The 26381-nt window shown below is 48.1% G+C and overlaps 1 protein-coding gene across 2 annotated transcripts in view; it reads left to right on the forward strand.

The window, feature by feature from the left end:
- KIF13B (kinesin family member 13B) overlaps positions 1-26381 on the forward strand; it is a 698786-nt gene that overhangs the window by 601346 nt on the left and 71059 nt on the right. For both annotated transcript variants that reach the window (XM_086927999.1, XM_086928000.1), the window contains one exon: positions 8895-9028. In XM_086927999.1, the coding sequence (XP_086784125.1) occupies positions 8895-9028 (134 nt within the window). The remainder of the gene's footprint in view (positions 1-8894; positions 9029-26381) is intronic.

A 26381-nucleotide genomic window follows, 5' to 3' on the forward strand; every position in this document is an offset into this window, starting at 1 on the left:
CCAGCCCATATCAACTTCAAAAGATGAGTCCGCTGATTGGTAAAGAATGTCTTTGTTAATGGTTTAAGTGAATTGGCAATTGGTACAACAGTTGAGGTAAAAAGGGCATTTTTCTGGCCAGAGTTTTTTGACAATTGATAGCAGAAGTGCTTGCGATGTGCTTTGATGATCGCTACATTGCCTCACAGTTTTGTGCCCAAATATCTCACTGCATCATTGCACCACTCCAGGGTGAAGTCAGGTATTGTGGTGCATGGAGGGATACGGATCACTTGGGATTTATTCAATCCAGAGAATCACTTAATAGTGTGCAGTCCTTAGTTATCAGGGAAGTATGGTTAGAGGGGCCTCTGTATTCCAGTATACCTCAATCTGCATATAAAGAAATTAAATAACGTTTCCCAGCTATACAAGGTCCCTGGTGAGTATGCTTGCCAGTGTCTCCATTGCAGTAGCTAACAATACAGGCATGCACAGTGGTACCCTTGCCATGTTCCTCTTAAGATTTGTGTTTCTGAATTCAGGAGTCGACGGGGTACATAAGAGTAAATACAGTAACCCAGCCCTTCTCTCATGCTCATTGGCTTAAGTACTGAAACATAAATAAAATTAGAACATTGGAATGTTGGGAGCTCCATTGCAGACAATGGATTGCTCCCTGCTTCTAAAGGCTGGTAAAGGCCCGCAAAGCAACATTCCAATGTTCTTCAAAGACTTCTCGAAGCTCTAGGGGATTTATATCCCCTTGAGCTTCGAGAACCCTTTGTTTAATTTGTTAGAACATTCTGCCCTCTAGTTGGAGAATGTTCTAATAACCTTATAGCCCTTCGTAGCAGGACTATACCGGCTATTAAAGTCCAGCTGTCTCGTTAAAGTCCCTCGCCTTCGGCTCGGGCCTTTAACGATTCAGCGGGCCTTTAATAGCCGGTATAGCCCGCTACGGCGCGCTATAAGGCTATAGTAATAAGTAGTCAAATGCCTTGTAATCATCAAGTGAAGGAGCGACAGACCACAACTCTGAGCTGCATTTGACATAGTCCCGCTCATATGCATCCTGGAGTCTCCAATGGGATTCACCAGTGATGTAATTTACTGGTTCTTCTCCTGCCTTTCCAGCCAATACCAATTTGTTAACATGGGCACTTCCAGGTCCCAAATGATCCCCATCACCTGCTGAGTGCCCAAAGTTCTAATATGTCTCCTGTCATCTTCAACCTCTGTAAGTAGCTGCTTGGTGCTCTTCTTGCATATAAAAGAATAAATATTCACCAATATGCCGATCATCCACAACTCTACCTGAATGTCTCTTCCGTTTCAGACATCCACCGCCTCAAACACTGCCAGCCCATCATCCAAATCTAGATGTCCAACATTCACATGAAGCTCAACCCAACCAGAACAGACTTCTTGTCATTTCCACAAACAAGAAACCGTATAAACCTGGCTCAGTGATATGAACCAGGACTGCTTCAAGCCCCAATATTCACCAAATGCCAAGTAACCCAGATTCTTTCTGGACACCAACCTCAAATAACATTGGCAAAAGCACAGATACTTCAGAACTGCTGTTCAAGCCCTTGTGCATCTCGCATCTGTATGGTGGTAACGCTGTCCTCCATAGCTTCCCGGACTCCACACTGGCACCCCTTCAGGGCATTCTACATGCAGAAGCACATGTCGGACAGCAGCTGAAGAAATATAATCATATCACCACCATTGTCTGCCCTTGCTGCCTGCACCATCTTCAAAATTAGCTGCATCATTTACAAAGCTATCAATCAGCAACCTGTTAGGTTTTACCCACCTCTAATGCCAGGAACACTGCAGGAGCGAAGTATGGCCCAAACCTCAACCACTGCCCCGCTGCATCCCACAGGAATTGTGAGAAGTTGGCCTGATATATAGTGCTCACTATTCTAGTGATCACTGTGTATCATACCAAACGACCCTTATTGATGATTGGTTGTAAGTCAACCTTATAGACCAGCTATCCTAGTAGCGTGGACAAAAGCAGTCTTCAGGCTAAACTGTAGAGGGCGTGTTAAGCCAGCTGTTTTACCATCACATATGCCCCTTGAACACCAAGTGAAAGGACATCACACAAGTTGTTATGAAAATAAAGTATATTTATTTATAACAAGTCTACCCTGAACTCTTTGAGTCAGGGAGCTAAGCACAATACAAAACTCTTACGAAAATACTACAAGTTGCACAATTTACACAAATGCCCGAGGGGCACGAAAAACCATATACACTAAAAGTGGAATGCGAAATACTAGCAGGTAAGTAACAAGATCCAGAGGCTTCAGGATCGCTAGGACTACTCTACTGAACTCTAAGGTTAGGATCAGGAGGCCTAGGGAGATCGGGTGCAGAGTGTGCACTCTCACGCGGGATGCGGGACAAAGTCTATGGAGGCTAGTATTTCTAAAGTTACTGTTTCCGGACGAATCCGACTAGGTAGACTTAAAACGAAAAAGGATCTGGACACTTGGATAGTGAACCTGCGTTGGAGCACCGAAATGCTCGGGTTACCTAGCCCAGGGGCTGCGGCTGCATAGGGTTCAAAAGACGTCGGGAATCCTCTTTGTAGCCTATGGAGCCTGAAAGAAGTTGTTGCTGGCAGGCGACCAGTGGAGATGTTCGGTGTGATCCAAGCCTGGATCGGTGATGGAGACGACCTGAAGACAGAGGGGACTCAGTTCTTAATCACTAGCCAGTGATTGTGTGGGCAACAGGATGGCACCGGATGAGGTCACCGCGATCAGGTGAGTGGGCGACGCTGGACTCTGCAGTCACACAGGCAAGGAGGCGTTGTCGGCGACCAGGCTGGAGGTTCGAGCTGTCCCGCGAGGGCCCCAAGCAGATCTCGTGGATGCTGGGGGGCTGGACTTCGGTGCTGGAGCCACTCTGGGTTGGGGCTTCTCAAACCCCAGTACACTCACTCGAGGATCCCTCGGCGGTCGTGCTGGTTAAGCGTCGTGCAGGTTTAGAAGATGGCCGGTCCCTCAGGTCTCGTCACACCCACGAATCTCAGCTGGGCTGATGATGCAGGTAGAGGTCAGAGATGCCAGGGAATCTGGGTCTCGTCGAGCTGGGCAGTCTTGATCCGGAGGATGGGCGTGCAGCAAACCGCGATGCTTAGGTGGTGCCTGCGGGTGCAGGGTGGCTACTCCTTAGCCACAAGGGAGAGTCTTCAGAGAATGGCAAGAGCTCCTTTCGTGGACAGTCGTTCAAGATTCAAGATTATCTAATTTGGGAAGGGGGCCCGCTCCTACCTTTATTCTAAGAAAAGGGGCTGGCACGCGACTAGGTCCTGCCCATGGGTGGGACCAGGAGGGGGGTGGTTACACCCCTCTCCCTTGTCCGGACTTTCCCCAGCTCAGGGGCTGGGGTGCCCCTGGAACTGGTTTGAGCCGGCATATGCAAAGTGAGCACCGGGGTGCCACTTGCAGTCACCTTCCTCTCAGCCCTGCCTACCTGGGATGCACAAAACCCTGTCTGGGATGGTGCTAGCACCGCCCCTGACAGGAAACCCTTTGTCCGAGCTCTCCCCGCTGGAAGGACTCCCAGCAGCAGGAGGTCAGACTTGTGTCTGTAATGGCAGCATCCATTTTGTGATGCTGAGGCTCGAGTTAACTTTAACCGGGGTTCACAGTTACATACATGTCGTGTCCCTCTAGAAGGGTGGAATGCTAACCCCGTCGCCAGAATTGGCGAGGGGTTAGTATTCCAATTCGTATAACACCTTACTCGACATGTTTTGATAAAGCGATACCAAAGTTAGCAATTAACCGCAAGGATTATAATGCACTTAAGAGTATATGGTACGCGTTATCATGGAACAGCTATTAGGACTTGGTTCCGCAAGCTGCAAACGGACTCCGCTCATGCCAGAGCACCATCTCACATAATTCCAAGCACTCTGCCTTAAGGATTGATAAGGCCTGCCATAGGAGTGACTGATAGGAATATATGTGTCCATTTTAGAGTTATATATAGGAATACTATATCTAAAGCAAAGGGTGATTACACCACCTTGCCCCAGCTGTCGTGCAGCCAGTTGTGTCAGATTTGGGTGGCCAGCCAGGGGTGGCGTAATACATGCTGCAGCCCCTGGTAGGCCCTGGGTACACCTATGCCCTGGATACCTAAGGTATGCTGTACAGGGACTGATAAGGTGGCCCAGTACCAATTAGATATGTACCTAGGGTACATGGAACCCATTTTACAGAGAGAGCAGTGGGCCTGGGGCCCTGAATAGCAGGGTCCCAGGTCAACTAAGTCGAAAAACCAGCAAAACACCAGGCAAAAAGTTGGGGGCGACCATAGTCAGATATCCACCTTCCTACAGGAATGAACACTATGAGCAAACAGGGGAGCACAGGGAGGGGGTGGGAAAAACGAAACCAGGATAGACGGGGAAGACAACACCGTGTAATCCGTAGCACCACCAAGGAGTCTAGACAGCACTCTAGTAGCAGCACCTATAGGAAAGAACACAGGGTTACAAAAGGGGCACTGTACAACTTAAGACAGAACCCCTCCCATCATACTGAAACCACGCTGTATCATACACAAGACAAAAGAACTCCCCTCTGGATACATAGTCCCCTTACCATGAGTTGTGGCGAGTGATTCCCCAAGGAGTGCTGGCTGACGTGAACACGTGATGCTGTCTCCAATGCAGAAACAAAAATAGGCTAGAAACGCTCTCCCACCCGTTTCTTATTTATCAATACTGGGGGAAAAAGTCATAGACACAAAACCCCCCCACTGAGTTTGATTAGTTGCCATTGAAACTGAATGTCCAACAAGTTTTCACAAATCAATGTTTTTAATGTACGGCACCGCAGCCGCGTATGCCGGGCAATCACAGGCTTCGTGAAACGGCCCGAAACCGCCTCTAACGATATGGAGCGGTTACAGTAGACGCGGATGTTCACACTGCCGATGTACACGCATCCGCGTGTAGTTAGTTGTCACCGATAGCAGAGTCGCGGAACATGTCTCCCAACGTAGCAAAATGCTCAATAAAGGTAGCGGCAGAGCCAAGCAGAGGTCACTGAGCCCAGTGACCCCCCAGACTAAAATGCACTCGAACACAAGAAAGCCCCAGGGAACAGGAACCGAAACACAAGGGGATTCACGAATCAATGCTCACGAGCCCGTGAACAAAGGAATAAAGCCTCAGGAGACTCCCAGTCCTGGGAGACGGAAACAAGACCAGGAGCACAAAAACCCAACACGGAAAAGAAACCAAGCAGGGACTCATGGGAAAACACCACTTTTACCCATATTCAGTAAGTCATGTGGTGATGCAGCATGGTAATAGAGAGGGGACTGACCCAATTCCTAACACAACCTGCTTACCTTGCAGAGAAGCTCATCTCTCGTGGTTCTTGGCATGCTCAGAACATAGTCATACTGCACACTAAGAAGTTTATAAAAGAAAAAAATGAGGATGTATGATTTTTCCATTCATGCACCAAGGATCAAGAACAGCCTCCACCCCCAATCAACTATGACTGCTCCAATTTAGGAGACAGTTGAAAACACACCTCCTTAAAGAACACTACATTACAATGCAATAACCATATACAAGCCAGCTACCCTTCATATCACTTGTTGACTTTATGATACTTGTCCCTGTGCAGCGCACGACTGCCTTTGGCTAGATTCTCGCTATAGAAATACCATATGCATATATACATACATCTGGACTTATCTGATGGGTTAATCGTGGGAATGAAGGTGCAGCAGGCTGCACAGATCTTTGCACACACCCCTCCCACAATTGTGGTCATCAAGTCCAAAACTTATCTATGCTGCATTACCATGAGGAGGGTTGCTCCTAGCTCTTCCTTGGTTGAGTTAATGCCATGCTCAGTGCTGTTCATCATTTTAAGCATTTTCCACTTGGTTAATTGCAACCAGCAAGAGTTGGCATTGTCTGTCCTTCTACTGAGCCCAACCAAAATAGTCAGCAGCTTGATGCAGCAAAGTGTTTTTCTCCTTTAACGAGCATACCATCTGTGTCACGCCCAGCAGTCCAAGCGACCAACAACTCACTCTCTTTTTAGATACCAACGATGTTAACGATGTAAAAAAACAAAAAGTTGCACTGAGAAACCCCTTTAGACTAAAAAAATATGAGATTGAAGTGTCTACTCCGCCCAATCCAGATAGCTCTATCTCAAACATAGCGTCCTGGGAGCCATCAAGAACTGTACAATAAATATTCACCTTTCCTAGCATGCTGTGTATTGAAAAAAGGTGGCTTCCGCAGTATCGCCTCCGAAGCCGCCTTAGGACTACTCAGCTAGGACATATAAAATAGGTAATACGCCAGATGCTGTCAGTGGCAGGACGCTCGGGTTATCTTTTTACGCTTCTCCCTAGTTTGCTATACACCAGATGCTTTAAAATTAAGTTCTGATGTAGTCGCTAACCCTCTGTGACAGCTGCTTCAAAAAAGTTCTCTGTCCCATGGATTCAGCACAACTTCCAATCAATTGCGGTGTCTGCTCACCTCCCTTGCTGCCCAAATGTGAATCCCTCCGGGCAGGGTCCCCTTCCTTTGCCTGCAGTTGGGTTCAAGGTACCAATCTGCTCCGATGGTGGCTCGCCGAACTGTTTGGGCATGAAATACCTTGGAAAACAGGAGATGAGGTGTTTGGCAAAACAGGAACAGATTGTTTAATAAAACAATGCGGCCGGGAGATCAGTTACAGGCATAGGGTCTGAGGACTGTCTCAATTTACAATGGATCTGTGGCTCTCTTAAATATAATTTATTGTAACTAATAATATGTTTCTGGCGATCCTTGTATGGTGAGGAATGTGAGTTGCTGCCTTAGGAGTCATAAATAATTGTTTAATGGATAATATAGGTGGGTCTTGACCTTGCTGGGACACAATGCAGGCAGTGGGTAACGTTTCCAGATGTCCAGCATGGGGAGTGTGTGATCATTGCGTGTGCTGTGCTCTGATTAACTGTATGTTCCAAACTCATATGGCATCTGACTTTATGGTGTTTTAGGAGTGCACGTTCACCCAAGGATATCTTGGCGCTCAATAACTAATGTTTATGGTTACTCCTTTTATTGACCTCTGAAGGATGAAAGGCTGAGTGGACCCACTGGGATTTGAAACTGTGCCCATTCGGTCGAACACAGGCCTCTAAAGTGGACGCATTCATCCACTAAACCACCAGACCTGTCTTGAAGACGCAATTGTAATGTGTTATCATAACAATGAGTAAGACGGGCATTGCCTGAGACAATAGGTCTGGTTGTACTGTGCTGACACATACAGCGTTGGCACATAAGAGCGAGACACACAGGTGAGAGCCTGCAGGAGTAGGCAGAAATATGAAAGCCCTTGAGTGGATGTGGAAGAATACATTGAGACAGTTAACAACAATAGGTGAGGTATCAGTACACCACTAGGCTGAGCCAAGAGAAGATTAGCAAATTCACGAACCAAGGGCTGGAAGACAGCCAGTGTTTGAAAACCTGGCGTATGTAATAAGTTTATCTGCGATGAACCCTTGATAGACTTTAGTAAAGCAATAAAATCTGTGTATTGGCGTCCGCCAAGCAAGATTCTTGCTCTGTGTTATATCAGATTTTCACATAAATGTGTTGCATTTGGTCTGTTGTTGAGTCATTGTTTATAAGATGCTAAGAGAAATCTTTGTTACATTCAGACAGATACATTCAGATTTAAAGCCACTTTCTGGCTCGTGAATGATGGAAACAGTCCTAAAGTACAATATACAGTGGCAGATAGTTAATAGCAGTGCATAATGCCAGAAGCTAATCACCCCACTTTCCTGCCCAAAGTCTTTCCAAAGCCTCAAGTCACCAAAAGCAATGTTGCAGCTGCACGTCTGGTCTGTCACGCATCTGGCTTTGCCCCGTGGCTATGCTGAAGTTGTACAGACGATATGTACGTTTATTTTGATTTCAGCTGATTTTCGAGTGGCTGTCAACATTTTTATTTTTTTATTATGAAAGCGGTTTTCCTTCCTCATAGCTTCCTTGGCCGGAAAGCAATACTTTTTTTAATTGTAACAATAGTTACACTACCCTCGTTGTATTTGCAGGATGTTAAGGTGCCTTACTATTGTGCATTTTACTGTCCTCAGAAAACATAAAAGGTTGAAATATTTGATTGTTAAAGTTTATTGATTTAAATTCAGCTCCAAGTTGTGTAAATGTCTACAAGATAAAGGACCTGATTTATACTTGGAGTATTGTATTTATTCCATCAGGATGACAGTGTAAAATACATAATCGTCGCCCTGATTAAGTTAAAGGTACTGAGATTTTAGAGAAGTCCGCATGCCTAACAGACCTCTCTCAACTTGGACAGGTTCCGTTATCATTGCAGTTTCTGTCAATGTATTAACAGTTTGATGGGTGGTCAAAATAATAGTACCAGCCCTCAAACTTTCAACGTGTTTGGTTTTTTCCCACAAAAACCCATGACCCTCCAACCACACCACACCATGTGAGTTTTCTAAACCAGCTCCAAAGTAACTTATATACTCTTCAGGGGCCATTCATAGAATTCTAAACGAACGCTTAAGTCTAAGAAAGAGTCCTGCACTGGAAAATATTGTAACAGGTAACTAACTTTTAATTGCATTCCACTTCACATTTTTCTTTTTTGCTAATTTGCTTCCTATTACCTTTTTATTTGTTTCATTTTCCACTTCGTGAATCTGTTTCTTCTATGCATGGTGTATTTTGCACCTTTATGCTGCATATTCTTGTCCTTTCACTAATGATCATTGCATAAGTCTTATTGATTTTGTTTTCCACCTTGTGCACTTCCATGTCTCCATCCCGCTTTCTAATTTTTATTTTTAATGGATGATATTAACAGGACTTGGTGATCTAGCGTCATCCTACTTAACTCCTGTAAAGTCCTTAGTGCCTCAGATGCCAAAGCTGCTTAAATCTCTCTTTCCAGTGCGGGACGACAAAAAGGGCAAGCTGCCATCTCCGCTTGCACAGCAGGTATGATGAAGAAATTAATTAAAATCCTAAATAAGAATCCTTTTAGTCATTAGTATAAAACTATGTGTAGTGTCTAGCACAACGTATAATTCAAATTGTTTATACGTATTGGCATTTTTTGTCCTCACTTGGAAAGCTGCACATTATAACAAGATGTTATCAAATCATGTACACTTGCTGTTCCTAGCCACAATTTCAAATGTGTATGTTAATATGGCAAAGAGCAATATGTATGTATGAATGAATTACTGTTTTTTGTACTCAACGGGTGTCCCAGCACACTGATTCTCTTTAAATCAACAAAACAGTACTTTCTCACCAATTAAGTTTCTTGGATTGGTATACATTGGCTGTTTCCAGCAGGACCAGCTACTGTTTGACAGCTCGATACTACACAGAAGTAAAAAACTTCAGTTTCATTTAATTGGAGACAGCTTGAACAGGCCACAAAATAGGTAGGCAACCTTGACATCAGGAATATAAGTAGAGGTGAATTCATGATGGAATTGGATAGTCAAGCCTTTAGCACAAGCCAGGGCAGGGGTACCACGCAAGGTCTTAAGAGAGGGGCTAGGGGTACCAGTGATTGTCCATAGCCTTCCAAGATACTCCATTACACGACCTGTGGATGTGGGGGGATTGTGGCCAGCCCTGCTAAGTGCCACGCATTAGGGGTTTGTCTAATGTATTTCAGTGTCGGTACCCCACATCATGGCACTGAAAGGCAATTAGAGCTTCTCAGACTGTGCCTTGTTACACTCGGCACTCCGTGAACTGATATTCGAGCCTGCTAGAATGGTAAGCATACAATCAAGAGTCGCAGCCAGTGGTCAAGTACAGGTGAGGTTGCCATGGGGGCAGCCGGATAGGGCGTGGTCTCATTAGCACCTATGTGCTGTGTTGAACAGCAAGCTCTCGACAAGTACCACGTTGGGAGCTGAGACTGGAAGACTCACTTTCACTGGGTTTCCCTTAACTTTGCATCTTGTACACAGCAACTGACACGTGACACCATGACGATGCCAATCAGTCGCCACGCGGGAGTCCCGAGGTCTGCAGCGCCCCCACTCTGACTACTTCCAGAGACGGAGGCTTGTACCACGCTGTTTTTTATGCAGGGTGGCACTTCAGAATCGGAGTGAGTTCACAGCACATTTCCAGTGGCTCAGATCAGAGACGTGTAATTCTTGCACATGTAAAATGTAAAGCTCACTATTTTCTGATTCTTTCTGTCCCACTCGGACAGATCAGAGTTGAATTATTACAACCCATTCATTATGATTTTTGGGTTAGGACAAGGGCGTTGTAATTACTATAGATACCACAGTTGAGAAAACATTCAAAAAATGTGTGTATAAAATAGCCAATGCAGACAACACGTTTTGCTTGGGGAGATAGCAATCATGTGGTAGTGCGTTATAAAACGTGGATAATTATACTGTGATATAATTATACATTCAATACATTCCATTTATATTGTGTTGGTACTAAGTTTGATCAGTGCCTTGCGATTAAGCTAAAGAAAAACGAAGAAGTGTTTTATCAGTACGCTTTGGACCAGATCTTTTTGCTTGAACCAAAGGTCAGTGGTGTGCTAGGCTTTTTTTATTTTATCCGTGCCTCTGCTCTTTGTTGCAGTGGTGCATGAACCAATGTGCAAGGCCTATCCTGGATTATAGTGTGCAAACGCCTTCACTGGTCCAGAAAGCGAGCGAGGAAGAAGAGAGGAAGAACGCCACTTGAGGATGAGGGGCGAGCCACAAAAGAGGTGGGAGGGGAGGAAAAGCAGACAGAATCAACAGTGAAGAAGGTGGAGAGACAAGGGGAACCAACAGATAGACGGAAAATCTATTACGGAGGAAAGTGCAGAAACTTGGGTAATCACGTGAGAAAGGGCTACAGAAAGAGAGAAGCAAAAAGAAAATAAAGGGAGAAAAATAATGGGAAGGAGAACAAGATGGAGGGCATTGCTGTGGGGAGGGGGGAGGAGAAACGCGACAGGGCCGCAGCAGGGGGCGGAGCGGGGAGAGCGGCGATGAGGGAGAGACACGGCCTGGCGGCCGTGAATAGTGTGAAGCAGCAGGGGCCTTTGAAGTAAATCTAAGCTTCACTTCAAAGGTGTGGGAGGAGTGCGGCTAAGGCAAGTCAAGTCAAAGGATTTATATAGCGCTCTACATACCCAGAGGGTCTCAAGGCGCTTGAGGAGGGGAGGGGAATTACTTGTCAAATATCCACGTTTTAAGTTGCTTTCTGAATGCTAGGTGATTCTGAGTAAGGCGAAGGTGAGTGGGAAGGGAGTTCCAGGTTTTAGCTGCCAGGTAGGAGAAGGATCTACCTCCCATGGTGGTTTTGTTGATGCGGGGTACAGTGGCAAGGGCTTGGTTGGATGATCGTAGCTGGCGGGAGGGGGAGTAGAAGGACAGTCGTGTGTTGAGGCATTCTGGTCTGATTTCGTAGAGTGCTTTGGGTGCGTGGGTTAGGAGACGGAAGGTGATCCTCTTATTGACGGGTAGCCAGTGGAGGTTTTTCAGGTGACCAGAGATATGTTCTTTACGCGGGATGTCTAATATGAGCCTGGCTGAGGCGTTTTGGATTCGTTGGAGTTTTTTCTGGAGTTTAGCGGTAGTGCCGGCGTAGAGGGTGTTTCCGTAGTCCAGCCGGCTCGTGACCAGGGCGTGGGTGACCGTTTTCCTAGTTTCGGTGGGGATCCAACAAAATGTTTTTTTGAGCATGCGAAGAATGTTGAAGCAGGATGAAGAGACGGCGTTGACTTGTTTGTACATCGAAAGTGAGGAATCCAGGATGACGCCCAGGTTACGTGCGTGGTCTGTCGGGATGGGTGCTTTTCCAAGGGCTTCTGGCCACCAAGAATCGTCCCATGCAGAGGGGGAGGTGCCTAAGATAAGGACTTCTGTTTTATCAGAGTTCAGTTTCAGACGGCTATGTTTCATCCATTCGGCAACTTCTTTCATTCCTTCGTGTAGGTTAGTTTTGGCGGTGTGAGGGTCATTGGTGAGTGATAGGATGAGTTGAGTGTCGTCCGCGTAGGAGATGATGTTGAAGTTGTGTTGGCGTGCGATGGTTGCGAGGGGGCTCATGTATACGTTGAAAAGGGTGGGGCTGAGTGAAGATCCTTGTGGAACGCCGCAGATGACTTCAGTGGCCTCTGACTTGAATGGTGGAAGGCGGACTCTCTGGGTTCTTCCGGTGAGGAACGAGGTGATCCATTCTAGTGCTTTTCCTTGAATTCCGATGTTTCTGAGGCGCTGTAGAAGGGTGTTATGGCAGACTGTGTCGAAGGCTGCGGAGAGGTCGAGGAGGATGAGGGCGACTGTGTCTCCATTGTCCAGTAGGGTTCGAATGTCATCTGTTGCTGCGATGAGGGCGGTTTCAGTGCTGTGTTTGGCTCGGAAGCCGGACTGTGAGGAGTCGAGGGAGTTGTTGGCTTCGAGGAAGGCGGCGAGCTGGTTGTTGACGGCTTTCTCGATGACTTTGGCCGGGAATGGAAGGAGCGAGATGGGACGGTAGTTTTTGAGTTCGGTGGGGTCCGCTGTGGGTTTTTTCAGAAGGGCGCTGAGTTCTGCGTGTTTCCAGCTTTCCGGGAAGGTGGCGGAGTTGAGGGAGCAGTTGATGACGTCTCTGAGGTGCGGTGCTATGATGGAGTCTGCTTTGTTGAAGATGTGGTGAGGGCATGGGTCTGTGGGGGATCCTGAGGGGATGGAGTTCATCAGGCGGATGGTGTCTTCAGTGGAGATTGGGTTCCAGTCATTAAGGATGTTCAAGGGGGGTGAAGGTCCAGCAGATGGTTGGGTGGGTTGGTCTCCGGGTTGGTTGTCGAAGCTGTTGTGGATGTCTGCAATTTTGTTGTGGAAGAATGAAGCTAGGGAGTCGCAGAGGGCTTGAGAGGGGGTGATGTCGTTGGAGTTGGCCGAGGGAGTGGTGAATTCCTTGACGATGTTGAAAAGTTCCTTGCTGTTGTGGGCGTTGCTATCTAGTCGGTCCTTGAAGGCGGTTTGCTTGGCTTTTCGGATCAGTTGGTGGTGTGTGCGAGTGGCGTTTTTGAAGGCTTCCTTGGTGCTGGTGGTTGGGTCTTTTTTCCAGGCCTTCTCCAGGGAGCACAAATATTTACAACAAGGGGTGGTGAGGGACAGAGTCTCTGAATTAAACAGAATACTCTCACCCAGTCAAGAGATCAGGGCTAGATCCAACACCATTTTTTAGCTCACTGCACCATCCCAGTTTCAGAACCTGGCTGTATGCAAATTAGTCTGTTCCTGTCCCAGTGCATGATGGGAACAGGGCAAACCAAACTACAAAAGCCAATTCTTACACTGGGAAGGAAACAAGCTACCGGGGACCGGTTTCTGGCATTTCAGCCGTCTTCGGCCCGGCTTGCTTGAATCCTGATGGTACAATGAGCAAGGGACTCACATCTGAGTATACCCTTCCACGCTTAGGGTGGACAAAAATATTTACAACAAGGGGTGGTGAGGGACAGAGTCTCTGAATTAAACAGAATACTCTCACCCAGTCAAGAGATCAGGGCTAGATCCAACACCGTTTTTTAGCTCACTGCACCATCCCAGTTTCAGAACCTGGCTGTATGCAAATTAGTCTGTTCCTGTCCCAGTGCATGATGGGAACAGGGCAAACCAAACTACAAAAGCCAATTCTTACACTGGGAAGGAAACAAGCTACCGGGGACCGGTTTCTGGCATTTCAGCCGTCTTCGGCCCGGCTTGCTTGAATCCTGATGGTGCAATGAGCAAGGGACTCACATCTGAGTATACCCTTCCACGCTTAGGGTGGACAAAAATATTTACAAGGGAGCGGCAGAGTTTCTTGGATTTCTTAATATCATCGTTGAACCAGGAGGCTTTCTTGCTGCCAAGTTTGATGTGTCGTTTTTTCAGTGGTGCTAGGATGTCGGCGCTGTTGGATAACCATAGGGTGAGGTTGGTGGCGGCTTGGTCGGGGTTTGAGGAGTGCACGCTGGGGGAATCTTGTGGGGCGGAGCGGGAAGAGCTGCTGGGGAACAGATGGCTGGCATTTGATGATGTGCACGCACATTTTAGGTCAATGCGCTTGCGCATTGACCTAAAAGCGCACGGGCACAGCATCAAATCGCCAGTCTAGCTAAGTCTTGTTTAAGCCCCTATAGTCTCGCTCCGCTCAATGTGCATGTGCATTGAGAGGCGAGACCTAAAAACTACAGTTCAAATTCCCACATAGGAACATAAATATGGAAGTATTACATTTTTATATTTCTCTTCGGAAATGTGAAGTATTAAACGTGTCTACAGTTTGGCCTTTTATATGACTTTTATCAGAGACAAAGAGAATACTTCATACAAGACAGATGAGGATGTTGTTTGCCGATATATATTAACATGATGGTGGTGCAGTATCGGCAAAAGGTGATGGGAAGAATGCTTGCAATATGTATAACCACTGCCAATCGCTTGGGGCAAGAGATTAATGCAAGTATTTTGTTGGCATACTTCATTGCTGTATGATTAACATTGCTTGTTAATGTCAAGTGTTTTCCAAAGTTATGCCACATGTTATTTCTGGTTTGAGTACAAGTTTTCCTTTGTACATTTTAAGCATCAGTCATTTGTCAGAATCAAATCAAGTTACTGCTGGAAACTGGCTGGTGAGTATTGTGCTAGACTTACTGGATGTTACTGGTAGTTTTAATGTGCTCCTAGAAATGTTGGATATATCATCATCTCCATAGAGCAAGCACCATTTAAGTGAGAATGAGCATGGTGAAGAACTAGTGTTGTCGAGTTGCCACTTTAAGTACTTCTAGGCTCAAAGCATACCTGTCATACCTTGAGTTTTAAAGGAGAGAGAGAATTGGTTTTGAGAGTGTGTCCATTGAGATGAGTGGAGAAGAAACATTTTATGGAGGCGATGATGAAATGAAATGTTTATTTATAAAGCGCGATTGCTGCCCAGGGGCGTCCAAGCGCTAGTGTGAGGTGTGGCTGCTGAACAAAGGGGGTTTGGCCAGTAGATTAGTGACGGACATTAAACAGGAAAGTTTTCAGTTGTTTGCGAAAGGAAAGAAGGTTGGGGTTGGACCTGAGTTGGAGGGGAAGGGAGTTCCATAGTTTGGTGGCATTGAGGGATAACATCCTGCCTCCAGCTCTTGCCCTTTTTAGGTTTTGACTAGCGATGCATGCGTACGAAGTACGCATGCGCTAGGAAAAATCTTATGCTCTGTGTGTGGAGTCGGGTAACAGCCCCCTCCTCCCATTGGCTAGCTCCATAAATGGAGGCTAACCATTGGAAGTTGGCTCTGGCCGTCAATGCCGGACCAGATTCGTGGGCGTTCCCGAGATTTTTTGGCTTTTGGCTACGTCAGCCGAAAGCCAGTTCTCGGGAACGCCCCCGAGTCTGTTCCGGCATTGACGGCACCCGCCTTCCTGCTCTCGTGGGCGTGCTCGCCTTTCCCGCCCCCTCTCCCGCGTGGAGCGCTTTTGCTGACCTCTAAAGCCGGTGCCCACCCGGCATTGTCCCTTTGTTTCCCCGCCGGGCCCCCAAAGCGAAGGAAGCAGCCGTCCGCCTCCAGCCAGGGCCGCGCTGGGATTGGCCCAGCCGGCCGAGCCTCCGCTGCGTCATCGGGAGGAGGAGTGGAGAGCAGGAAGCAAGAGATCTGCCGGAAGAAGTCCAGGTGAGTTTTTTGTTTGTTGCTTTATGTCCATGTGTGTCTGTTCCCACCCCCCCCCTCCCGCTGTCAGTGTGTGGCCGTTCCCGACCCCCTCCCGCTCTCCGTGCCTTTCCGCCCCCCCCTCCGTTGCATTGTAATTGCTTGTTCATGCATGGCAAAAATCAATGGTGTTTATCAACATCGTGAAAGGCGTCTGCTTTCGTTTTGCACGCGCGCCCTTTTCTCACGTGCACCTGGGTCAGAAAAGGACGCCATGCTTCTTCTGTCGATGGCTTTGGAGGGGTGGGCTGTGCGCTGCAGCCCCCCCCCCTTGTTTTGCAGCGCACATGCCGCCATTTGCAGCAAACTGTTCGTGTTGTCCCGACAGATGGTCGTGTCCGTTGTGGTGGTGTTTCAGTCCCCATGTTCCCTTTTCTACTCCCATGTTGGGATCTATAGACAAGGATTTTCTGTACGCATCTGAAGAATACGCGACTGATGTCCACGAAAATGCTAGGAAGTGCTAGGCTGTATCCCAGCGCTTGTTTACTCACGTTGGTATCTCCTTTTCAAAAGGAACACCGTGCCAAGTTAATCAATTATTATTTAAACAGCCGTTTTCCACACATAATAGATTTCCATTCCGATTTTGTGGAGATTGTTATCGTGGGTGCAAAGGCAACGCGGGCAGAATATTCAAGTAGAATTTCAGCCTCTCGTTAGTTGTGCTATTATCGTTTGGCTCACTGTGGCCGCTTCTTAGTCGTCTGGAGCAGAAATGCTAGTCTGTGTCCCAATTAGGTCCTGGGTTTAAATGGTATTGTATCATTGTGGTATTTTTGGGAGGGCCGGGGGGGGGTCTATTTAGCCACTCTGTATCGTAATTCTTTATTAAAATGTTTCAAAAAATATATAAACAATGACCAACTCCACTGTACAGCCTCCCTGTGACTCTCGGCCTCGTTGACCGAGCTGTCGCACAGTTTACCTTGGGCAAATGTGGCGTGCTGCTCTCCGGATCCGGTAACATCCCCCAGTGCGAACAGTTGCTCTGGCGTGAGTGACTGCGAGGGGAGGTCTGAGGCCGGAGGGTATAGCGTGTCACTGTCACTGTTGTGTGCACCAGAGAGTGTGCGTGTATATGTACTGCTGTTCTGTCTGCACCTAGTGTGGGCTGGTGTATCTGTGCTTCTATTCTATGTGCACCTAGTGCAGGTTTGTGCTGTTACTTGTTCTGTGTGTACCTAATGTCTGTGTGTATGTGTTGTTACTGCTTGGTCTGTGTGCACCTAGTATGTGTGTGTCTGTGTACCTTGTGTGCGCTGCTTAGTTTTTTCTTTTGGGGGGGGGGGCGTCTGTGCTGCTGCTTGTTCGGTGAGTAACCAGTGTGTGTTCGTGTGCATGTGTTGCTGCTTGTTCTTTGAGTGCAAAGTATGTGTCGTTCCCGCCCCCCTACCGCTGCCTCGCTCTCTGTGTCTCCCCGGCCCCGTTCCCGCCCCCCTACCGCTGCCTCGGCTCCCGTTCCCGCCCCCCCTACCGCTGCCTCGCTCTCCGTGTCTCCCCGGCCCCGTTCCCGCCCCCCTACCGCTGCCTCGGCTCCCGTTCCCGCCCCCATACCGCTGCCTCGCTGTAGCTGTATTCGCTCCCTCAAAGGAAAGAAGTTACGACCCAGTGTGACATTTGCATAAACAGAGGTGTGGACCATATATTGAGCAGTATGTAGGGTGCTACTAGCACTCCCAAGGTACACGCCGTGGACCACTGCTCTACACAACCAGCCGTTGGGTCATATGCACAGCTTTCAGGGTTCCTTTTCTTGCTGTTGAAGAGATTTGATGCTCATTGAACCAAAGACAAATAGAAAAACGTAAACAATCGGTATTTTTGTTTGGGTAGTGTGTTGCTGATAGTGTTATTGCTATAGCAGTTTACTACCTCCCTTGTTGTATACTCTCACCTGTGGCTCCGGCCTATAACTGAAGGGAGGGAAAAGAACAGCTGTTATGGCCCACAAGCAGGAACGCCACTATATCGTGGTCTAGTCCACTGGTTTTCCACATGTATATCATTCTAATTATTTGCTCTACTGGTTTGTTGTGTGTTTAAGTTTTCTTTCTCCATTTAAATACTGGCATTCAGAATTTAAAGTGTAAAAATCCAGGAGTCCAAGGTGACAGTACACGTGAGATTTGTTGAAGGTGTAATGCTTTTCTAATTGGTGTAGGATTGCGGCTTTGTAACTCATCTGTGCGCATTGAAGGCACGGGTCACATTAGTATTCCGTGCTGTAATCCTGTCTTTAGCCGCTTGTGAAACATAAGGTTGGCCTGTACATTTGGAAACCTCCACCCTGAAATAACTGTGTGCAGATACGGAGATCTCGGGAGCCACTACAGCCGAGTAAGACTGACCTAATATGTGCAAATGTGCAGAGTACGCAAATAATTTATTGTTTTGAAAAGCAAACACACTATTTTGCTGATTTGCTTGTATTTAAATGATGTACAGCCTTGTGTTTATGAAACTGCCTCATCTGTGCAGACTAATGTTGATTCGTGGTCCAGCTTCTTCTTGCGCGTGGAACAGTCACAGGGATGGTGTTAAAATGTAGTCTGTCTTTGTGGTGGGCAGAAACAGACGCATCAGCCAATAACCTCTCTTTCACTTCAACAGTAATTTGTTATTATTATTCTTGTATCATTACGAACTCTCGTCCTTTTCATTTACGTGACCCCCTTCTATTTGCCTGTAACTACACTTGGGCTCGGGCTTGCAGTGTGTGTGGGGGCTTGCAGTGTGTGTGGGGGCTTGCAGTGTGTGTGGGGGCTTGCAGTGTGTGTGGGGGCTTGCAGTGTGTGGGGGGGCTCGCAGTGTGTGGGGGGGCTCGCAGTGTGTTGGGGGGCTCGCAGTGTGTTGGAGGGCTCGCAGTGTGTTGGGGGCTCGCAGTGTGTGGGGGGGCTCGCAGTGTGTGTGGGGGGCTTGCAGTGTGTGGGGGGCTCGCAGTGTGTAGGGAGGCTCTGTGGGTGTGTGGGGGGGCTTTGTGTGGCTGTGTGTGGGGGGGGCTCTGTGTGGGTGTGTGTGTGGGGGGCTCTGTGTGGGGAGGCCTCTGAGTGTGTGTTGGGGGGGGGCTCTCTGTGGGTGTCATTTGCGAAAGATAAAGCTAGTGGCATTGTAAATGACAATGCCATTTATTTATGTTAAAAAAACATAAATAAAAATATTGTCAAGAGCAATGCCAGTAGCTCAAACTTTAACAAAGGCAAAACCATTGCATTGTAAATGCTTGTTATTCTGGGCACTAAGGCCAGAAAAGCCTGACTTGATCGGAGATTTCTGGTGGGGTAGTACTGGGTTATTAATTTGCGGCCGATTACTGGTCCTGTATGCCAAAATGCCTGATGGGAAATGCACATCGCCTTGAAGGCATTCTTTGTCGTACGGGTAGCCAGTGCAGCTTGCTCAGCCCAGGTTTGGCTGATTCAATCAATCAATCAGGAGTTTGTTAAAGCGCGACTACTCACCCGTAAGGGTCTCAAGGCGCTAGGGGTGGGGTGGGTGGGGGGTTGCAGGTTCCATTCCATCAAGATTGTCTGCGGGACAGCTGTAGCAATGTGCAGGCTGCGCAGTTCTGCACTATCTGCAGCTTTCGTAATGTGTATTCCGGGGCACCGAGATACAGGGCATTACTAAAGTCCAGCCGGGATTGAATCAGGCCCTGGACAGCTACCTGTTTGGCCTCCATAGGTAGGAGAGGAAGGACTTTCCTCAACATCCTGAGAAGACCAAAACAGGTTGCAGACAGTTTCGTAGCCTGAGTGTTAAAGGAGAGAGCTTTGTCCAGCCAGACCCCCAAGCTCTTTGTTGTCTTTGGGGGCTGGGGGGTTGCCTAGGCAAGGGTGCCAGAGGAAATTGAAGTGTACCGGAGATGTGGGTCCCAGAAGCATCAGCTCCGTTTTATCCCCACTGAGTTTGAGGGAGGATGTCGTCATCCATCCCTTGACTTCCTCCAGGCATTTCATTAGTCCTGATGATGATGATTGACCTCCCTCCGGCGCCAAAGAGACCACTAGCTGAGTGTCATCCGCGTATGAGATGATTTTAATACCAAACGGATGGACAACCTCAGCTAGTGGTTTCATTATTGAATAGCGCAGGGCTTAAAGAGGAGCCCTGCGGAATCCTACAGCTCAGTGGCCTGCTCGTTGAGACAGTGTCTCCATCAAAGATCTGGAAAGACCTGGTGCTCAGAAATGATTCGAGCCACTGCAGTGCCCTGCCTGCTATTCCGACGTCCGATAGGAGGCTCAGCAAAGTGACATGGCTGACCGTATCGAAGGCAACACTCAGGTCAAGGAGGACCACTGCCACTGATCCCCCTTGATCTACGATCTTTCGGGTTTTCTCAGTGACTGCTAACAGAGCGGTTTCTGTTCCATGCTTAGGTCTGAAGCCCATCTGGGTGGCATCTAACAGCTGGTTATTCTCGAGAAAGTCCATTAGATGGATATTGATGTGTTTCTCGAGAATTTTGCTCACCCAGGGGAGCAAGGAGATCGTGAGATAGCTGCCGAGATCCTCGGGATTGAGATTTGTTTTTTTAAGCAGAGCCCGAACCCTAGCCTTCTTCCAGGCAGGCGGGACGGTGCAGGAGGTGATGGAGGCGTTCAGGAGGTTCATTATGGTTGTAAGCACGGCCTGGCTTGCCAGCAACATTATTTCTGGCGGGGCTGGATCGCATGGCGATCTCGATTTTACTTGACGAGCTAGTAGGTCCAAGGACTCAAGGTCTAGCAGAGGGAAATGATCTAATGTCGCCAGAGGTTGAGGGGGGACCACCCCCGGGTTCCCCTGTCCCTGTGCTCTAGGGTCTGTTACTGCAGTCGGGAAGGAGGAGTAAATTTGGTTGACCTTCTGGTGAAAAAATTCTGCTAGGTCATTGCAGTGAGCTGAGGTTTTGGCAGGAAGCGTGGCAGAAGTGGAGATTTTGGTGAGACTTTTTACTATGTGGAAGATTTCCTTAGGTTTGGACTTCGCTTCCATGATCTTTCCCGAGAAATAGGCTGATGATTGGGCAGACTTTACATCGCCCTTGTAAGTTTTGATTGCCTCTCTATATTGAGTTTTCACCTCTGGTGAGTAGTCCAAGCGCCACCTTCTTTCTAGTTTCCCACAGAGACGTTTCTTATCTCTGAGGGCCTTTGAGAACGGGGGCAGTTTTATGTGACCGTTTTGATGTGACTTTATGGAGGGGGAGAGTAGCTTCAAGGGATTTTGTGATCCATTCTTCATATTCTTGGTTAGCTACACTCGGGTCCTCGTTATGGGGTGGGCAGGTAGGTGAGCACCAGATTGTGGAGCCAGGGGTCAATTGGTAGTCTGGCCCAATTTCTGGAGTTCCTGACCAAAGGAGTGGGGGGTGGTGATTTACACATGATCCATATAAAGGGGATGAGGGAGTGGTCTGTCCAGGGGAGGCAGATTGGTTGACCGACCACGAGCTCAGTGAAGTTGCTAAAAACTGGGTCCAGGAGGTGACCTTTAATATGTGTGGGTGCTTCGACCCGTTGGTCTAACTGAAGGGCCGCTAGGTCGTCCGCCAGTTCCATGGCTACTTGATCAAGGGTGGTGTCAAAGTGTAGGTTAAGGTCACCTAACAGTGTGAAATTGGAGGCGGTAGTGACCTGTTCGGCTAGAATGGCTGGGAGAGATTTGTGAAACTGTTTGGATAGGCCTGGGGGGCGGTAAACTATGATGCCAGAGAAACAGTTTTTGGGGGAGAAATCAATACTGAATACAAGGCTCTCCCACTCTGGGATAGATTCGGGGGTTGCTCTGCAGCGATACTGCTCTTAAAATATAATTGCCAGGCCTCCTCCTCTCCCTTCAGCCCGATCTAGCCGGGTGATTTGGAAGCCTGGGGGCAGGACTGTCACTATATCCGGCTCGGAATCTGGAATCAGCCAAGTTTCTGTCACAAAAACTGCATCCGGCATGCGCTCTTCTAGCACGAGGGCGATTTCCGTCCTGTGTTTGGGTAATGACCTGCAGTTTAAAAGTAGCATATTGTATTCCTGTTTCGTGACCCGCGGCTGGCTGTTATTAAATGTGTGTCTGCACATCGGGCAGACCAGTGGCAGTTCGGTGGCCATAGATGCGTGTAGACAGCCTTGCATCCCTGTAGTCCTCATACTGTGAAGGGTGTCCGAGCTGTAGACCCTTGTGTGTGAGGAGTAAGATGCAGGGGGTATGGCCCCGGGTCGCGGACGGGCGCAGACAGGCTTGCCTTTGGCGCGCCTTCGGTGAACCGCCGGCGCGCCCGCTGCGCATCCGGAGAAGGCACATCGTAAAATAGGAACGGGGCGGGGTCGTGGCCTGAGGCTGTGTGCGTGGCCTGGGCTCAGGGCTTCCTCGGGGATGACGGGGATCCTTCTGCGACCCGCTGCAGCGCCTTGCTCGGCTGCGCGGGGAGAAATGATCAGGGTGGGAGTGTCAGGGCCTCAAGTGAGGTTTCCAGCAAGTTTTAAAATGCACAGCACAATACACAATACAATTTTTAAAAAGATCGCGGCTCCCGGCTTTCCGCCTCAGGAGTTCGTCAATTTCACCTACGACGCGCGTGAGCGAGAGCGCGGTTTAAGTAGTGGTGGGGGGCGTGGCCTGAGGATGTGGGCGTGGCCTGGGCTCAGGGCTTCCTGTGGAACAACCTCCCCCTCTCCCTTAGACAGTGCTCTAGTCATCTAGCCTTCAGGAAAAGTCTTAAGACAACCTTATTTCAGTATTAGTGCCTGCTTAGACCTGTTTCCTCCTCAGCACTGCGCGGAGATACACCTTCGGGTGTGATTCCGGCGCGTTACAAACCCACAATGATGGGGATCCTTCTGCGACCCGCTGCAGTGCCTTGCTCGGCTGCGCGGGGAGAAGTGATCAGGGTGGGAGTGTCAGGGGCTCAAGTGAGATTTCCGGCAAGTTTCAAAATGCACAACACAATACAATTTTTTTAAAAATCGCGGCTCCCAGCTTTCCGCCTCAGGAGTTCGCCAATTTCACCTACGACGCACGTGAGCAAGAGCGCGGTTTAAGTAGTGATGGGGGCGTGGCCTGAGGCTGTGGGCGTGGCCTGGGCTCAGGGCTTCCTCAGGGATTTATTTATTTATTTATTTATTTTTGAGATTTATACAGCGCGTGCAATTGCCCGTAGGCGTCTCGGTGCTAGAAACTTTGAATGTATTCCCGAGGTTAGGCCGGTAACTATTCTTGATCAAACAGCCAGGTCTTTATCTTTCTGCGGAAATGCATCAGGGATGGGCTGTCTTTGATGGAAGCTGGCAGGGAGTTCCATAACCTGGGAGCTGCCACAAGGAAGCGTCTATCGCCCCAGTTAACTGTTTTTGTTCGTGGTATTTGAAGGATTTTAAGGTTGTTAGATCGGAGCGATCTTATGGAGGACTGGTATCTGAGATGGGATTTCAGGAAATGTGGACCACAGTTGTGCAGTGCTTTATAGAGTATGCACAGCGCTTTAAACTTGATCCTGTTTCGAGTCTTGAGCCAATGCAGGTCTCTTATAGTCTCAGAGATTGGTGAGAACTTTGGGATTCCAGACAAGAGGCGGGCTGCAGCATTCTGGATGGTCTGCATTTTGATGGTCACTCTTGCTTGGGCGTTGATGAATAAGCCGTTACAATAGTCAAGAGATGACAGCACGAGGGCGCTTACCAGCGTCTTACCTGCTGAGGTTGGTAGAAACGGCATGATATTCATGATCAGCCTAAGTTTGTGATGGGCTGCTGCTGCTATTTTATTTGAGTGGGCCATGAAATTTAATTTATCGTCAAAAATCACCCCCAGATTTCTGACGGTGATGGCTGGTGTAGGTGGTGTTCCGTGCGTAGGGGGCCACCAGGTGTTTGACCATCCGGGGGAGAGATGTCCAAATATGACGACCTCCGGTTTTTCAGCATTTAACTTTAGGCAGTTAGTGGCCATCCACTCACCGATCGCCCGCATGCCCTCTTGGAAGTTTTCAGCTACCTTGTCTCCATTCCCGTTGATGTTCAACACAAGCTGGGTGTCATCCGCGTACGAGGTAAGGCTCATCCCATAGGCCTTGATGACAGAGGCCAGGTCCGACACGTAGATATTATATAGTGTCGGACTAAGGGATGAGCCTTGGGGAACCCCACACGGTAGTGACAGCTTGTGCGATTGAAAGGGCCCCAGTGTGACCACCTGTGATCTACCGGCCAAGAAGGAGGAAAGCAGATTTCTAGCCATGTGGCGGATGCCCAGGTTTTCGGCACGGTCAACCAGGATCTTGTGGTCGACCGTGTCGAAGGCCGCTGACAGATCGAGCAGCACGAGTATTGCTGTACCTCCCTGGTCCCGGATCACTCTTATGTCCTCTGTAGCTTTTATTAAGGCAGTTTCGGTTCCGTGGAACTTGCGGAAACCAAATTGGGTGTTGTCCAGTAGTTGATGTTTTTCTATGAACTCTGAGAGGTGTGAGTTCATAGCCTTTTCCACTACCTTGGCTAAAAAGGGGAGACTGGCTATGGGGCGGTAGTTTTTTAGTTTGTCCTTGTCCAGATTAGCTTTCTTAAGTAGGGGTTTGACCAAGGTGTTTTTAAGGGAGTCTGGGTATATCCCAGTTCTGAACATTGTGTTACAGATTGATACAATGTCAGGGGAGAGATAGTCCATGATCGGACAAATGACTTTTAGAGGGCAAGGATCTAATGCTGAGTCTGATTTGATTGTGACCGGTATTTCCTTGATTTGTGTTTCTCCAGTGTCTAAGAACTGAGAAAGTTCGATATTGTTAGTCCCGTTGTTAGAAGTGGGGGGGCGATTACTGTTTTTGTGGAGAATGCTTGATATATATCATTCACCTTTGTGAAAAAGAAATCAGCCAGAGAATCACAAAAGACTTGGGATTGTGGAGGATTCAGGTCCGGTGCGTTTCCCGCTAAAACCTTAGTTATCTCAATAAGTTTTTTACTTGAGTTTTTAGCAGAATTGATTTGTTATGTGAAATAGGATTTTTTTGTCTCGACTATAAGGGCTTTGTATTGTCCGAGTGCTTCCTTATAGCTGGTCTTGCTTTCAGCGCTGTAGGATCTGCGCCAATGTCTCTCCCTGTTTCTACAGAATTGCCTCTTAATATGGAGCTCCTCTGTAAACCATGGGGCTGATGGCGTTGCTCTTTTTCTAGAGAATTTTTTAGTTGGGGCTAAGGAGTGGGTGGTGGTACCTATCCACTCCTGAAATTGTTGTGTGGCCAAGTTTGGATCAAATGTTGAGTCAGGACGAGTTTTTTCAAGTAGGCTCGTTAGCTCAGCGTGATCGAGGTCCTTCCAAACTTTAATGGTTTGTGGTTTCGGTACAGAGTGGGGTCTGAGTCTATTTAATGTGACTGATATTTTTATTAAAATGGCGAAGTGGTCGGTCCATGGCATTGGTAAGGTATCTATTATATTAACGCCTTGCATATTAGTAAAAATGCCATCTAGCGTGTGACCGGCTATATGGGTGGGGGTGGTTACCAGTTGCCGAAGACTCATGGTATGCATGTCTGATATCAAGGAATGGGTATCTTTGTCAGCTGCATTCTCAAGATGGAAGTTCAAGTCGCCCAATAATGTAAATGAGTCTTCCAGCGCTGGAGCTTCAAGTATTGCACCCAGATTTGCTAGAAAGTTGGTGCGAGAGCCTGGTGGTCGATATAGGAGGATGCCTTTAAAATGAAACGATGGGGTGAGTTTAAGATCGAAAAGAAGGACTTCGCAGGAGGTGGAGTGGATGTGAGATATTCTGACCGTTATGTGGTCGCGGGCGATGATGGCTAGTCCTCCTCCGCGCTGCCCCACTCTATCTAGGCGATAGGCGTTATAGGCAACTGCCATGTCAGGATCGGATGCTCCATCCGTCCATGTCTCCGTGAGAAAGAGACAATCAAGGTTGTTGTTGATAATAAGATCGTGTATTTCTTGATGGTGCTTGACAAGGGATTGTGCATTGATTAGTGCAGCGGTGATGTCGATAGACATAGATGCAGTCACAGCATGCGTTTTGATTTTTTCATTTGTTATCTGTAGCTTCACGTTGCAGTGAGGACATGTACATTTTGTGGTATCTGACCATAAGTGTGGATTATATTGAGCGCGGGCAGTGTTAGGCGTGCGCAGTGCCATCAATGTGGATTTGGGGTAGATGTGGGGAGCCTGTCGCGGAGATTGATCAGAGGTTCTGGCCCTTGGCCCGGTCTCGGCACGGATGAGCACAGACGAGCTTGCCTTATGCGCGCCTTCGGCGCGCATTCGTCGCGCCCGCTGCGCTCGTCCGCTGCGCTTCCGGAACATGCACATATTTGTAGGGAGGGAGCAATGCAAGAGGCGTGGCCTCAAAGTGGGCGTGTCCCAGTCAGGGAGAGGGGAATGAAGTTGGAGGGAAAACAGCGATTTTGCCCTTACCAGTGCTCGTTTTTCAGCAGGAAAGGGTGCCTGCACACTGCAGTGATGTGACAGGGAAGGTGAGTGATTTTATAAGCAAAGTGAAATTTTACAGTTTTAAAACAAAGTTATGCTCAGTTTTCCTTGCTACTCCCGGCTGTGCCTCAGGAGGGTTCAAAAGTTATCTAAAGCGCTAGTAGTCAGTGCGTCTTTTATAACTTTGAGGGGGGGGCGTGGCCTCAAAGTG

Source organism: Lissotriton vulgaris, chromosome 6 (genome assembly GCF_964263255.1).
Source record: "Lissotriton vulgaris chromosome 6, aLisVul1.2, whole genome shotgun sequence".
In the NCBI taxonomy this organism is placed as follows: domain Eukaryota; kingdom Metazoa; phylum Chordata; class Amphibia; order Caudata; family Salamandridae; genus Lissotriton; species Lissotriton vulgaris.